Source organism: Neolamprologus brichardi, chromosome 6 (assembly GCF_056152115.1).
Source record: "Neolamprologus brichardi isolate AB-2024 chromosome 6, ASM5615211v1, whole genome shotgun sequence".
Lineage (NCBI taxonomy): Eukaryota > Metazoa > Chordata > Actinopteri > Cichliformes > Cichlidae > Neolamprologus > Neolamprologus brichardi.
Window position 1 is genome coordinate 33,574,550 of NC_142109.1, and position 14,727 is coordinate 33,589,276.

Consider the following 14,727-nt stretch of genomic DNA (forward strand, 5'->3'; position numbering starts at 1 on the left):
TCCAGCGTTCGGTGTGCTTGGAAAAGTCTCTGCTTGTTTTGTACACCTGAAATTTTGCAGTTTATCACCTTCTACTAAAGAAGCCTCTGCTACCATCTTGATGTCTTACCATAGATGTTCTGTGGAGTTTAAGTGTGCATGCTTTGGATCATTGTCATGCTGAAATGTAAACTCACTCAGAGCTGTTGCAGTCTGGGGCAGGTTTTTCTCAAGGCCCTCTTGAATTTTTATCCACTGCCTTTGTCAATAAGGACCAAATCTTTAGCACCGCCATGCTTTACTTTACTGATGGCATTAGTAAAGTAGCAGACTTTTTACCTTAGTTTTGATCATTACGCAGTGTATTGGTGGGATTTTTTACATTACACACAGGTGTGGTTATGTACATTAACCTGAAGATGGACTTGAGTCAAGCTGTAGTCACATTTAAGTGATAATTAAATAAAAAATAATGCACATGAGAACAATTCAGGCCACAGACAAATGACTCGTAAAGGTTGAAAAAGTTGTTGTTTTTTTTAACTACACTGAGTGTAGATGGATACTTTTTAACAATTTCAAATTAAATCTATATCATAAAGAAGCGTGCAGAAATGATAGAGATCAGATAATAGTCATCAAAGGGAAGTTATTATGGGGTGTTCAGGACCAACACAAAGCGTTCTCTTACACTGGAGTGTTTTAGCACTTTCCCCAACCCACAAATATCTCCTGTAACGGCCAATAGGTGTAGTACTACCTTCTCAAAGTCATGCCAATTACTAAGTCACAGTTTTATATTTCAGGAAATCTGTTTGGTTTAATTGTCCTGTCCTGTCTCTATAAAAGTGAAGTTAACCACACTGCCTCCCTGCAGGCTTCATTTCTGATTGTCGGTGGCATCAGGAGACCCATCAGTCTGAGGGAGCTACAGCTCACAGGCTATCACAAAGCAACATCTAACAGATGTTTTCACCAAAGTTTAATATTTTGACTGCGTGGGTTTCCCTGTAGTCACCCAGTGTGAATTTGAATCAGTTTGCGTGTTTATATGTAATTGCACCATGCAAAAAGTGTCTTTGGCATTTGGTCTGAACTCAATTCCACATTTCATTTGATGCTCACTATGTCTCTGTGTGCTTTGTAGTCTGACAGATGCGAGATAGTCATCCAGCTCCCTTTCTCTATAAATCTTTGTTATTCATCTCCCCAGAAAACTGGTCAAGCTGTGGAGAATTAAGTAAATCATTGTTTTAGGACTGAAACTTGGACTTCTGAGATTACTCTCTGTGGTTGTTGCAGCTATGAAAAGTCTCCTAGATAAATGTTTGAACGTTTGACTGTGGTTGTCAGATAAATGTTAGAAGTAAATCACATTTTTGTGTCCAATCAGGTGGCAGCCATCAACCCCAGCCACCCGCTTGCCCAAATGCCCCTGCCGCCCTCCATGAAGAACTGCATCCAGCTTGCCGCCTGTGAGGCCAGTGAGCTGCTGCCCATGAACCCTGACCTCCCCGCTGACCTCTTTACATCCTGTCTCACTACGCCCATCAAGATCGCCCTACGTTGGTAATGTCTCTCTCATTTTCAATCCTTTTTTATCTCTGCTTCTTCCTCCCCCCATTACAAGTCTGAAACATAGAGGCATCGATAAAGAGGAGACGGTACATCTGGAATATGTTCTGAAGTAATGAGGTAGATTGGATGGATTTTCTTTGGTCAGCTCTCATGTTAAAGGTGTAGAATAAAATATCATTTTCGTGGTATTACACATCGCTTCAGAATACAGACGTACCAGCTTTAAATATTGATATGTTTGTAACACGGAGCCCTAAACAAATCAACTTCTGTTGCTACTTACCATATTTTCCACACTATGAGGCGCACTTGAAATCTCAAAAATTGAGAGTCCGCATTATAATCCAATGCGCCTGATGCTGGTTGTGCTTACTGACCTCAAACCGATTTTATGTGGTACACGGCACTCAAAAATCTGTCAAAAAATGTTTTAGAACGACTTTGGTAAGCTAGGAAGCCGCAACATTACAGCTGCCGTAGTCAGGAGCCTCACGGAGGAATCTGGGTCCAAAACTCTGTCTGCTTCAGGTCCCAAAGTCAAACGAACACTGCGGCATCACTGAGAGTTAAAAACCGTCTAAATTCTTTCATCTGTAATAAAACGATCAGAGTTGCTGCTTTAACAGTTGTAAGAATTAAGTTTAACATGCAGGCACCCATGAAAACAGAATTTATGAAATTTAATGGAGTTAGAAGTTAGCAGGAAGTTAGCTCGCTAGTTTCCACCTGAACATGATATAGAATGTTTTGACTGAGAGATTTCTGAAAAAATTAAAAAGTACAGCTCTGCTACCACTTCCAACATAAATGAAGATAGAAAACTAAACAGCAGTTACGTTTGTAGGGTTGCTGAAATTGGGCTAGCTGGTATATAATGATGTGCTACGTGGTCACTAGCGACACAGCTATGTTAGCATAACAAACAGTGAAGCTGCAGGATGAACGCTAACTTTTTTCCACTCAGTAAAAGTTAACGTGGGGGTTCCAATCGCATAGCAGGATGCTGAAAAGGGACCAAACGTCAGTCAGGAGAACAACTGAGATAATCCATCCACAATACGAGGTTAGTCATTAATATACTGCAACAACAACAGAATAGAGCAGCTGTGAGATAATTCAACATTAATGAATCAATGGTACGGAAGTGGAGGAAGCAAGAAGAATGAGCTGAGTAAAATGTGACTTATCTGACTTTTTTGTTTCACTTAATGCGCCTTATAATCTGGTGCGCCTTATGGTCCGAAAAATAGGGTAATAGCTGCTCATCATGGAGCATGTTTTGCTCTTCACCAGTCCAGTCTCCCTGCGTCTTTTTGTGTGTGGTGGTTTTCAAACTTTTTGTGTCCAAGGACACCAAAGGTCAAGCAACAGTTTTAGGGCATATTTGCATTCATGTCTGCATTAAACGGCTTCTGTGTAAGTTCTTCTTGAGTTCTTCTTTTGATTACATCATCAGAAAAAGCACTATTGACAGCCCCTTTTTGCAGCATTTGGACCTGGCATGATATCTGCTGTATATATAGAAACACCTCAATCGCCTTATTAGACACTTTATCACAATCCAACAAATGGTCTGATTGCCTGTGGTTGTGATCCAGGGCTATAAGCCAAATTTCCCTCAGAATGGATGTTTGGTTTCCAAGCGCCTCTTTAACTTGTTTGGCATCATGTAAGCATTAGTCAACCTCTTCTGACAGATGATGCACCGCAGGGAAGGCCTGTTGACATCAAATTCCTGCTTTTGTGCAAATGCAGAAAGAAACTAATGTTTTTGAGGGGAATTGGGCACATACAAACAACTGACAGAGAAAATTAACAATTAATTTAAAGCCTTTAGTGTTTTTGTGCTTAGCAAGAGTTGTAATTTGGTTGCCTGAAAATCCCACAGTACATGAGGGGCTAATCCATGTTTATGGATATATTTTTAAACATGCAGGAAATTGTGCGTCAGTCTTTCAATTATTTCAGATGCTTGTTAGCAAGTCACAGCTTGGATACTCTGAGAATATGAAGTTGTGTCCTGTGCAGAGAGCAAACATTCCTCTGAGCTTCTGCTCAGTATTCAGCCATGATGAGAAAATTCAGCTGTGATGAAAAATGTAGATCGGCATCATCCACAGTGATGCAGAAATGATGATCCCTGCAGAGAACTCTTCAGTAAAAGAGGTGAAAAATATTCAGGCGAAATGAGTTCATTTGGGAAACTTGGCTTATACAGTGGCCTGATGTAAATGCACTATGATGCATCATTTAGAGGACTGTACTGATGGAGCTTCAAGCTGAACCGTGGGGGCATGTAGGTTACATCAGTCCGTCAGTGGTGTGGGGGGGGCTTGCACAAAGAGGCAGGGGTGATTGCATCAGCTCTGATATCCTGTCAGGACACACACATACTGTGGATACGCATTTATACCCAGTAAGTCCACATTATCTCTGAGAGAGCTGTCATTTCTGACTGGTAAATGCAGGTGACGGGTCTGGGTGTCACACTTCCCCATATGTACAAATGTGTCAGTGGCTCAGTAACCAGGTTTTAATCCCTCATATCGGACCATTTAAATAAGGAAAATCGGACACCGTTGGTAACTCTACTAAATTATGAGTAAAGTTATTTTTGTACCCAAATTTAACCAAAATGAGTGTAAATCAAAAGCATGGATGCATTGGTCTTGCATTCCACCTTTTGATCTTGCCTTTTGTGTGCAACCTTTCAGGTTTCAAAGACTTAAGTGCACAAGAGGGTGGAGTACTTTTTGCAGTGTCATTACTTGATACCTTTCTTAAAAGTAATGCACTATGTTACCTACTTTATAAACTGACCTGAAATGTGCTGCCACATAATTACTAAGTTAATAGTGTAAAGCTTAGATACAGTCCCACACACCACAGTTAGAAATGGAGGCTAAAAGGCTGCACGCCTGACTGCTCGTCACTGCTTTTGTCACTAGTTGAAGTTTGGCATAGACTCAAATTTATGGGGTCATAACACTTAATGTTGTGTTAGCAGTATAATGCAGTTGCACTTTACCATTGTTCTCTTTTCTATTTTTGCACAAGAAATCGTTTGTGGTGTGGAGATGGTGATTGAGAAAGTAAAAGCAAAAAGGAGTTTTTTTGTTACATGATACCTGAAAAATTCAGGTGAGCGCCTCATCTTTGATGCATTACCAGCCCAGATACAGTCTCTATCTGCAGTCTTCTTGCTCCCTTTGGTGCCATAAATCAGTTCTTACTTGCACCGTTTTTTGCATTTTAATTGCTGAATCTACTTTGCACACAGTAGAAGTCACAGGGATGATTTAACAAGTTTTCGACTGGGAATGTGAAACTTTTTTTAAGTGTATAAGTGAGAATGGCAGGCTGCCTGCAGGAGGTGTCCTACAGCTAGATAAATGTTTCTTCTCTGCCATAAATGTTGAAGAGTTTCGTTCATCTTTCTCTAAATCCACATCTAGCCGTGACCTTCAGCATAATGAGGTCTCAGTTTTATGCCATTAATATTGATATCCCTTACCAACGTCTCCTTTTGGAGAACAAGTTGCTGAAAGGCTGCTGGATAATATTGACAGAGATGTTCTTTAATGCCCTCTGCCTTCAAAAATGGATGCTGTGGCCTGCAGGGGAAAGTTTGGGCTGATCTTTTCTGATAAAGACTCAGGTCAACCTTCACTGGTTTGTATTAATGAATCGAACTTGTTGGTTGGTAATGACCCAGGGGAAATTTGGTCATGTATTATGTATGTGCTATATATGAAATTTCCTTACTTAGCTCAGTGGAATTTGATAAGCTCATTTAACATAAATCTGACATGAACATCAGAAAAATTTAAAGTTATTCATTCACTCAGTCTTTGTTTGAACATGGAATAAAAATTGCAAAATGCAGATTCACCCGATAATGACATCAATATATTTTAATTCAATTGTACTTCTATAAAAGATGCATAAAACGATACAATCATCATCAATTTGTAGTGTTCGGTTTTTCTGTGTATTAAAATGGGTCCTATTGCAAACTCATAATGATGCATTTTTCCTAATAAGTTCATAAACAATATAATGCAGCTTTACTTTATGGGTTTTCTAATAACTTTTTTATATTAATCTCTATAAACACATTCTGTTCATGAGTATGTGGCTTCTGTTGGCAAAAGTCAAGAAAGAAAAGTCACTGTTTGAGCTCTTGGATTGTGTGTATTGATCGATCTCTGCTGTGTTCACCAGGTAGATACAGCCGCTTTCAGCTGGCAGAGACTGTTGGCTGAAAGTGGCAGTTTTGAGTGGCTTTGAGTTTGTTTCCAGTTTTGTCATCCATGTGTTATATCAACCCACCGGACAGATGGGTGGGCGGTGTGACACCTAAATTTGTGAATGCAATAACTCGAGAACGAGGTGACGTAGGAGCTTCAAACTGAGATTAATTTCGGTCTGACATTATATTATGGGAGACTTTATACAAAGACGGGCATATCCACTGTTATGCCTAGAAACCAAAGAGCGATATATCGAATGGTCCACTTCAGCCTTCTGCCTGTTGCCATCTTAATTTTCTGGAGTCAGAAGTGAACACGTTGGCCAGAGAATGGAGTGCTGAGTTGTGAGCCAAGGTTAGCAAGCTGTGTCCATAGACTGTACAAATGCATTACCATCCAAGAGCACTTCTTGGATGGTCTGAACTACACTGTATCTAAAATCACGAGTGAGAGCTCCAATTCACCAAAGATGCTTTGCCGAAGAAAAGGATCTGCTGCTGGGAAAAATGAGCTGTGAAGACCTTTGTTTTTGTACCAGACTGCAAACATGTTTCTTTCTGCTGTAAAGTTGGAAACTGTAACCAGCTTTAAGTGGTCATTGCTACTGTTAAGCTTTATTTTTGAAATTACCATTATTCCTTAATGGCCACTTGGCTGATATTCAGCAGTAGTTAAAGCCACATAGTGTCTTGTTGTCTGGACACAACTTGCAGACATGTTAGTAATTCCACACATGGTATATGGTTGGTGTTCACCGCCCCCCTGCCAACTTTGGTAGAGAATACCAATTTGACTGAAAACTTCCAGATTGAACATGGCTTACATCTCCATCAGCCTCCTCCTCAGACTTAACTGACTTGCTTCAAAGGGGCTTCAGCCTCCCTTCCTCAGTGCCGTCACTCTTCATGCTCCATCTTCAGTTAGGTGCTGTCTCGCCTGTTTGCTTATTATTTTCGGAATAAAGACATGCCCGGCTGCCTTCTCTTTAATTTCACACAGCCCCAGAGTAAGAAACGGGGAGAAAATGAGGAAGGGGTGGGGTGGAGTTTCGCAGGGTTAGAGCAGGCGGATGGAAGAATTCACTGATGTGCCGGCTTACCTTCGCTTTAAAACTTTAATGAGATGCATTGAGGGATGGATGATGGGGTTTACACAGAGCGAGAGAGCCAGGCAGGGAGAGCCAGGCAGACTGAGTGCATGTGTACCTTTCATTGCTCAGCTGTGCAGAAAATCATTACTGATGGAGCACCATCTTCAAGGGACTTCCCTGCTGCTGCAGTGGGTGGAGAGGAATGGAAGAGATGTGCATCTGAAAATGAAGAGGGAGGCAACGAGGACACCGGGTGGGGGGGAGAGTGAGAAAAAGAACCACGGGATTAAATAAGAGCTCAGAATGCTTATCAGTTTTTAAAAAACAGTGCTAGAGGACAGGCTCAGGGGTCAGCGGTGTCAGTCAGCCTAATGGGGTCTCTCAGTCGATCAGCATGCTAAGGTCCAGATGGAAATATAACTGCAACTATTGTAAAGATTGTGGAGAAATTTCAGCATCTCTATTTTTAAAGAATACTAAACTAGACCCGTATACTAAAAATAAATGCGACACTTACGTCAGTTATTAGCAGCTTCCCATCATCATCGCCTGCACCATTTCTCTCTAAACAGATACACCTGTAAGTAGCACGTCTAAAAATAACTTTTAATTCTCCTTAGTTACGATGAGCCTTCTTAGGTTTGCACAGAATTAAAGGATCAGAACAACAAAGCACAAACTATCCATCCATCAATGACAGAAACCAAGAGACACTTTAAATCAGTCAGGGCTGGACTGTTCTTTGAAGCAGGTGAGATACTTGTTGGTGGAGAAGTCACTGGGACATCAGTCCAGTCAGGGACAGGATAAAAGTGAAACAAAGGATTAGTGGAGATTGGAAAGAAGAATATGTGGGTGTTGGATTTGAGGGGCTGACAGTCTCTGGTGTTTTAGTCTTCTGTTAGGCACAACGAGCTTAATTTACCCCACTTGGTGTTGATGAACGGGAGCAACAAGCCTCGGCCTTACTGATAGTTTATCAAGGTCTTTACCAGTGTAATATAATTGAATCCACATTTAGTAGTTCCAAACTATATTTCACTGAACATGCGTCAGTGTTTGTATGCTTCAGAATAAATAAATCCCTGCTGAACTTTGTCCAAATATTCTAAGATGCAAACCAAAGTAACATTATCCTCTGAACATCATGATGTTCAGGATCCTTATATTAGCATTAGCATTGCCACTGTGCACAATAAAGCCTTTAAGTAGCATAACTGTAATCTCTTTTATAGCCACATGTGGCCACTTATGAAGAAAAGGATGATTTAGGCAGAACAATATCTCTGATGCAGATGTAATTCAGTGCACACTAAGCTGGTCTGTGAGTTTGTTTTTCATGCATGTGAGCGATAATGGAACCCTTGCATATAATACAGATGGGCATTAATGTTGGCGTTAATGGTTGCATGTTTCCTGCTTGCTTCTCAGCCCAAGCCTTCTCGTGTAGAGGTTCATTATTTTTCGTGCGCTTGCCGTAAACGGCGTGTGCAACGTCCCCAGCACGAACACCGATGAGATTTTAATGGAAATGCAGCAGCGAGGGTTCACGTGACCGCTTCTCGGATTCCTTTCATTCAGCGGGAGTTCCCCTGACACAAACACGCAGAGCACAGCCGCATTATGTTCATTCAGTACAAATGTGGCTGCGCCTTCCATTTCCAGCTTCTATAGGCGAAATGGGAAAAATTAAACTTGCACATGAACATGCACTGCTGTGCTTTTATTCTGGAGCCTCGGCTTTAATAAGGGAGATGTAAATGACTTGTAAAAATGTTGACACATTCATCTTCCCCTCTTCTCTGTTGATGTAGATTGAACTACAGAGGAAGCGTTACATAACGCCGCATATGCCTTTGCATACTAGTTTCCAGGGACCTCTGTGGACTTGAAGGGAGCAGCAGGTTTACCTCAGAAACCCCTTCATAAATACTGCCATAGCAAAGGTTGATAGCTCAGCCTATTCCTAGTTGTTGACTGAAAGCATTTCATATTTTTGGTGAAAAAAAGAGAGAATTACCTACATAACCTGCTGCTGCCCCGGCCAGCATTTTCATCTTTCTTTATATGAGCACAGTCTTATCTTTTTTCTTTGACCAAGTCCACAGTACCAGCCTGGCAAAGAAGCCAACAAGACCCACAGGGTCCCTGAAAGTCGCAGATTCATTGCACATGCCTTAATCCTGTCCATCCATTTCTTCTACTTATCTGGAGTCATGTCTCACAGTACCAGGCTAAGCAGGGTATTCCACATACTTTTCTCCATAGGGAAGTTTTTCAGTTCCCCCTGAGGGAGACCAGATGAGATTTATAATCCTTTCACCGAGTTCTCTCAGCCGAATATGCCCAACAAACCTCCAAAGGAAGGTGCCCAGACCATTCCTAGGTGTAATAGCTAATTTTGTGTCAGTGTCTTGTAAACGTGAATACATGATACACTTGTAACTTACTGTGTGACATGTATTTAACCCTCTGAAGTCTAAGGCTACGTCCAAATGTACACGGGTATTTTTGAAAACGGAGATTTTCCGTTTTAAAAAATAATCCCGTCCACATGTAAAGGCAGAAATGAAGGAAAACGCTGCTAGGAACATGCCAAAGAAACAGGTGACGATATATTCCTAACCGTGTAGAAATGTTGGCCAATCAGAAGTCTAGAAGCCTCGGTGGGAAATAGTAAACAAAGCTGGGGCATAGAAGCAGAACTGAGTCGTATGTGTGGAAGGACAGTAACTGTGTGTGTATATGTAAGCATTTAAACACTGCAGAGAGAACAAGTAACAGTAACAGTATTGTAGAAATTCATTTCACCGAAACAATAACGTGGCACACAGTGTGACGTCAAAAAAAGGCGCATACCTTTGACGCTGTGTTTTCTCCGTTTTCTCCGTTTTTCTCGTCCACGTAAATGCAAAAACTGAGTTTTCAAAAATATCCACCCTGGCCGGAGTTTTTAAAAATCTCCGTTTTCAGTGACCGAAAACGCCGTTTACGTGTGGACGAAAGGTGCAAACGCATAGAAAAATCTGCGTTTTCAAAAAAACCCGGGTACGTGTGGACGTAGCCTAAAACTCTATCCCTAACTCTCAGCCAACGGTGTTGAACTCCAGGGCTCGAGGGCCGGTGTCCTGCAGGTTTTAGATCTCACCCTGGGTCAACACATTAATGAATCAAAAGGTTAGGTCATTACCAGGCCTCTGGAGAACCTCAAGGCATGTTGAGGAGGTCCTCGAGGCCTGGAGTTCGACACCCCTGCTCTAAGCAATCAGAATATGTAATTTTTGGTTTTATGAAATTGTTCTCCCTTGTTTTGGAAACCACAGAACACAGAAAATAATCAATCTAACTGATACGCACCAAATGCTCTTTTTGGCCCTTTTTAAAAAGGTAGGTTGAGGGTAGGGGTATGGTCAGGATTGGGTAGGGGCTAATTGGGAGGTGAACGGTAACTTTATACCTGTGAAGGCTGGACCAGGCTGTGTTTACTGTTGTAAATGAACAACTCTCTTAACAATAACTTTCCAAGATCAGTTTTTATGAAGTTTTCTAGATTTGCCTAGATCTGATGTTTTGTTTGGCGTCAGTAAACGGCAGGTTTGTAACAGTCCGTTTGTTCAGACATGTAGAAATGAAGATTCTTTCTTTTGTATATGTTTACAGTAGTTTTTATGTTGTTATTATGTTGATGTTTATGCTGATTTCTTGGTTTGGGAGATTCTGGAAACTTTCTACCATTTTTTTTTCAGCTGGGTTTTGCTTAAGTAGTGATGAGTAACGCTATTATTTCCATTTTATAACTGTCAGGCAATTTATTTTCTATTTTAATTTAGTTTTATACAGTTTTTCTTATATCCCATTATATCATCACCTGAAGTATTTTCACGCTATTTTTGCATCAGTTTCTTCAAACATGCACAAGTCTGTCCACATAGCATTTGGTGACATCTGCTGATTACTATATATCCAGATTAGTTCATCTGAATGTCGGACGTGAAGCTGTGAGTCAGAACACGTGCTCCTGCCACATTAAAATCACCATTGCTGCTGTTCCATTATTCACTGTTGGAGTCGTTCCAGGGTCTGTCTCCATGTGACATCATCGCTACAGTCTGTCTGCGCTGCTCCACTAAAAGGGAAACTTGTTAACATTCACAATAGTGTGACTTTATAATAAAGTGTAACCAAATGGAGATTTGTAATATTAGAGGGAAGAACGTGAAGTTTTTTCTGAAGCCGAGGTCAGTGTGGCTGTATGCAGGAAACCTCTGTATTATAACAAGCCAGTTAAAACAAACGAGTGGCCCTTTTAACACTGAACACATCGCCATTGAAACTCGAGGTAGATTTCTTTAAGTTGCTTGAAGACATTTCACCTCTCATCCGAGAAGCTTCTTCAGTTCTAAGGTCAAATGGTGGAGAGTCCCAGATTTAAACCTAGTGGGAGAATCCCCCCACAGAGGGACAAAAGGACCCCCTGATGATCCTCTAATCGCCTGAGCCAAGGTGTGAAACTGGGTGTGGGTCCCAATCAGCCAGAGTTTCGGGTGAGCTCATTGTGAAACCTGGCCCCACCTTATCATACGAATTCCTGAGGTCAGATGGCCCAGGATGTGAGTGGGCGTTAAGACGTCTGGGGAGGGAACTCAAAACAGGATTATAGATGGCAGACAGTTGGTGTCATAAACCACCGCCTCTGTTCAAAGATGGTCGCTCACAGTGGACATGACCATTTATAATCCAGTTTTGAGTTCCTTCCCCAGACGCCCTAACGCCCACTCACATCCTGGGTCATCTGACCTCAGGAATTCGCATGATAAGGTGGGGCCAGGTTTCACAATGAGCTCACCTGAAACTCTGGCTGATTGTGACCCACACCCAGTTTCACACCTTGGCTCAGGCGATTAGAGGATCATCAGGGGGTCCTTTTGTCCCTCTGTGGGGGGGATACTCCCACTAGGTTTATATCTGGGACTCTCCACCATTTGACCTTAGAACTGAAGAAGCTTCTCGGATGAGAGGTGAAACGTCTTCAAGCAACTTAAAGAAGTCCAGACGCTTTTCTTTGCAAGCTCCTTTGACTACGATGACCTGGATGACTGAGAACCTTCACAGACATATCGAGGTAGATTTGCTGTTCTAGGACTTAAAATTGCTGAACATTCACAAAACCTCTCAGCAGATCTAATCTTGTGGAGTCGGGATTACAGTGGACATGAAGCACTGCATGTAGTATGCAGATGTAAGCTGTGAGCCACAGTGGTGCAGTGATTAGCATTATTGCTACACAGGCAGAAGATTCCTGGTTTGAGCCCCGGCAGGGCCCGCTCAGTGTCGAGTTCACATGCTCTCCTCGTGCCCGCGCGGGTTTTCTCTGGTGAATACAATAAAGTGCTACATAAATGCATGGTTAACCTCGAGGTCTAAAGCACTTTGAGTGGTCAACACTAGAAAGAAGTTATTCAAATGTGAGTGCGTTACGTTAAGGCATGCATAATTCACACCCTGGTTTCCCACTTTTAGATGTCATAAGTTTTACACGTTAAGTGAAACTAAAACTATAAAATAAATAATGGATAATCTAAGTTGTATTTTTCAGAGCAAGCAGCACTTGAATCAATAACTCTGCAGAAAACAGGAACTCCAAACTGCAAAGCGTTGCTGAGGGAGGTTATTTGCATTGCCCCAGGCCAGACACAGCATAGTTTTTTGTTTGTTTTATTTAATTTAAATTTTTGTCTACAAGCCAATTTAGGGTCAGTTATTTTTTTCACTGAGGCTTTGCTCATTTCATCTCAGTATTTATTAGTTTAATTATCAGTTGAACTATTAATCACCTAACCAGAATGATGTTTCAACATTTTAAACGGCAACATTTTAATTTGTAGTTGAGCTTTTAGATGACTGTAACACCCTTTCCTCTGCTCGCCTCTGTAGTTTAGGCAGTAACATAAACATAGGCATTTCATTTGATATTTATACGTGCACGCTCTGCTGAGCTAACCTCAGGTGACCGACTCGTTTAAGTGCATTGCACTGAAGAGCGTTTCGTTTCTGTGCCTTATCGGGCTCTTTGTGCCGAGTGTGTTTAAAGTCGTTACCCATCTGTACTGTGAAGCGCCGTCTATCGGTTTTTCAGCATTTGACTGAATGAGAGGGAGTGTTGCACTTTACACTTCAGCCTCCATCCTGCCGCTTCTGTCAGCAGTCGCATCATTAATAAAACCCCAGACACACATTTCCATTGGCAGCCAGGCTGTACATAGTCATGCTGTCACTCTGCCTCCACCATTGTTTGACTGATGGTACAGGATGTTTTAAGGTCACAATCGCATCAAACACCACTGATTTGCTCCAGAATTACAAAACTAATATTTTCTGTTCTTCAATGTTTTGAATCTTGAGGTATTTTTCTGATTGTAGACTTGATGTGTTATTGACTTAGCATGTTGTGAAGCGGTTTTTCTTCACCAATGAACGAGATCTGTGATCATTTTCTGTGATATTTGAGGCCTTTTGGTGTTTCTGAGCTCGTCAGTGCAGCCCTCCTTTTAACAAACGTGTCTCATTGCTGTTTTTGTCACTCCTAAACTTTACTGCATGGCTCTGAAAAGTCTGTTGGTTGTTTCAGGCTAACAATGGCCTCCTGCTTTGGCAGCTCTCAAACCTAAATATTTCAGCTACCACAGCGACCAAACACTAACTCACCCCTCAACTATAGATCTGAACGTTGACATTAACTAACGAGAACAGGAAACAGTTTGTTTGTTTTGAATTAAATCTGAAAGTCTAATATTTTTTAAAGATTATCTTCCTAAAGCATCTTTACCTGATTGTACTATAATATATGACAACATAACTCTGATATCAAAAATTAAAAACCAAACAAACAAGAAACAGGTGGTGATTGGTGTGGAAGTAAACACAACAAAAATGGTCAATCAGGTGGTTCTAACAGAGAAACAGCAGCTGTATCCAACTATTTCTTTCAGTTTTGACCCAGTCATTAAGCCCCAAACATCCCAGAGATTTCCCAAACTGCTCATGCAAGATGCCAATTAATCAGTAAACATTGTGCCTCAGGACTCGGGCCAGAGATATTTGGATGAAGTATTAATGATCCAACTTACACAAAGTCTTGGTCACTGAAAAGGGGGGTGAGTGGGAGGTAAAAAGGAGCAAGAAACAAACTTTCAAGAGCAACAGTTCAAGCATATAATCGTTTTATGCTTCTGGTTACTCGCTACTAAATCTAAAAATCTCTACCTGCATGTGAGGCATTTAGGGAACATCTGTAAATTGTACCTCCACAATGAAATTGCTGACCTTTGGTAAACGCTGTAGGGCAATAAATCATGTATGTGAGGGTTGCTGGTGTTTGTGTCAAAGCAACCGACCACTGCAGCGAGAGCTTCTCGCTTCCTGTGTTGTGTTTATTAGAAGCAATAAATATGGTTTCATTGAATGTGTGAAAGGACGTCCTCTTTTAGAACATTAGTTTGTCTCTGCTAGCATTGACAACAACTGTTTACTTTCATATGAAATATTTAGTGTGTGTCTGCGGAAAATAACCTAGGTTACATTTTCCCAGGTCAGCACTGCACTACTTCTTTATTCCTCATTAATAATGATTGGATTTATATAGCGCTTTTCAAGGCACCCAAAGCGCTTTACAATGCCACTATTCATTCACTCTCACATTCACACACTGGTGGAGGCAAGCTATGGTTGTAGCCACAGCTGCCCTGGGGCAGACTGACAGAAGCGAGGCTGCCATATCGCGCCATTGGCCCCTCTGGCCAACACCAGTAGGGTAAAGTGTCTTTCCCA

General features: G+C 41.4%; 1 protein-coding gene across 4 annotated transcripts in view; it reads left to right on the forward strand.

Moving 5' to 3' along the window:
• Nucleotides 1-14,727, forward strand: part of rptor (regulatory associated protein of MTOR, complex 1) — a 229,137-nt gene that overhangs the window by 93,276 nt on the left and 121,134 nt on the right. For all 4 annotated transcript variants that reach the window (XM_087842157.1, XM_087842154.1, XM_087842155.1 and 1 more), the window contains exon 7: nucleotides 1,373-1,548. In XM_087842157.1, the coding sequence (XP_087698283.1) occupies nucleotides 1,373-1,548 (176 nt within the window). The remainder of the gene's footprint in view (nucleotides 1-1,372; nucleotides 1,549-14,727) is intronic.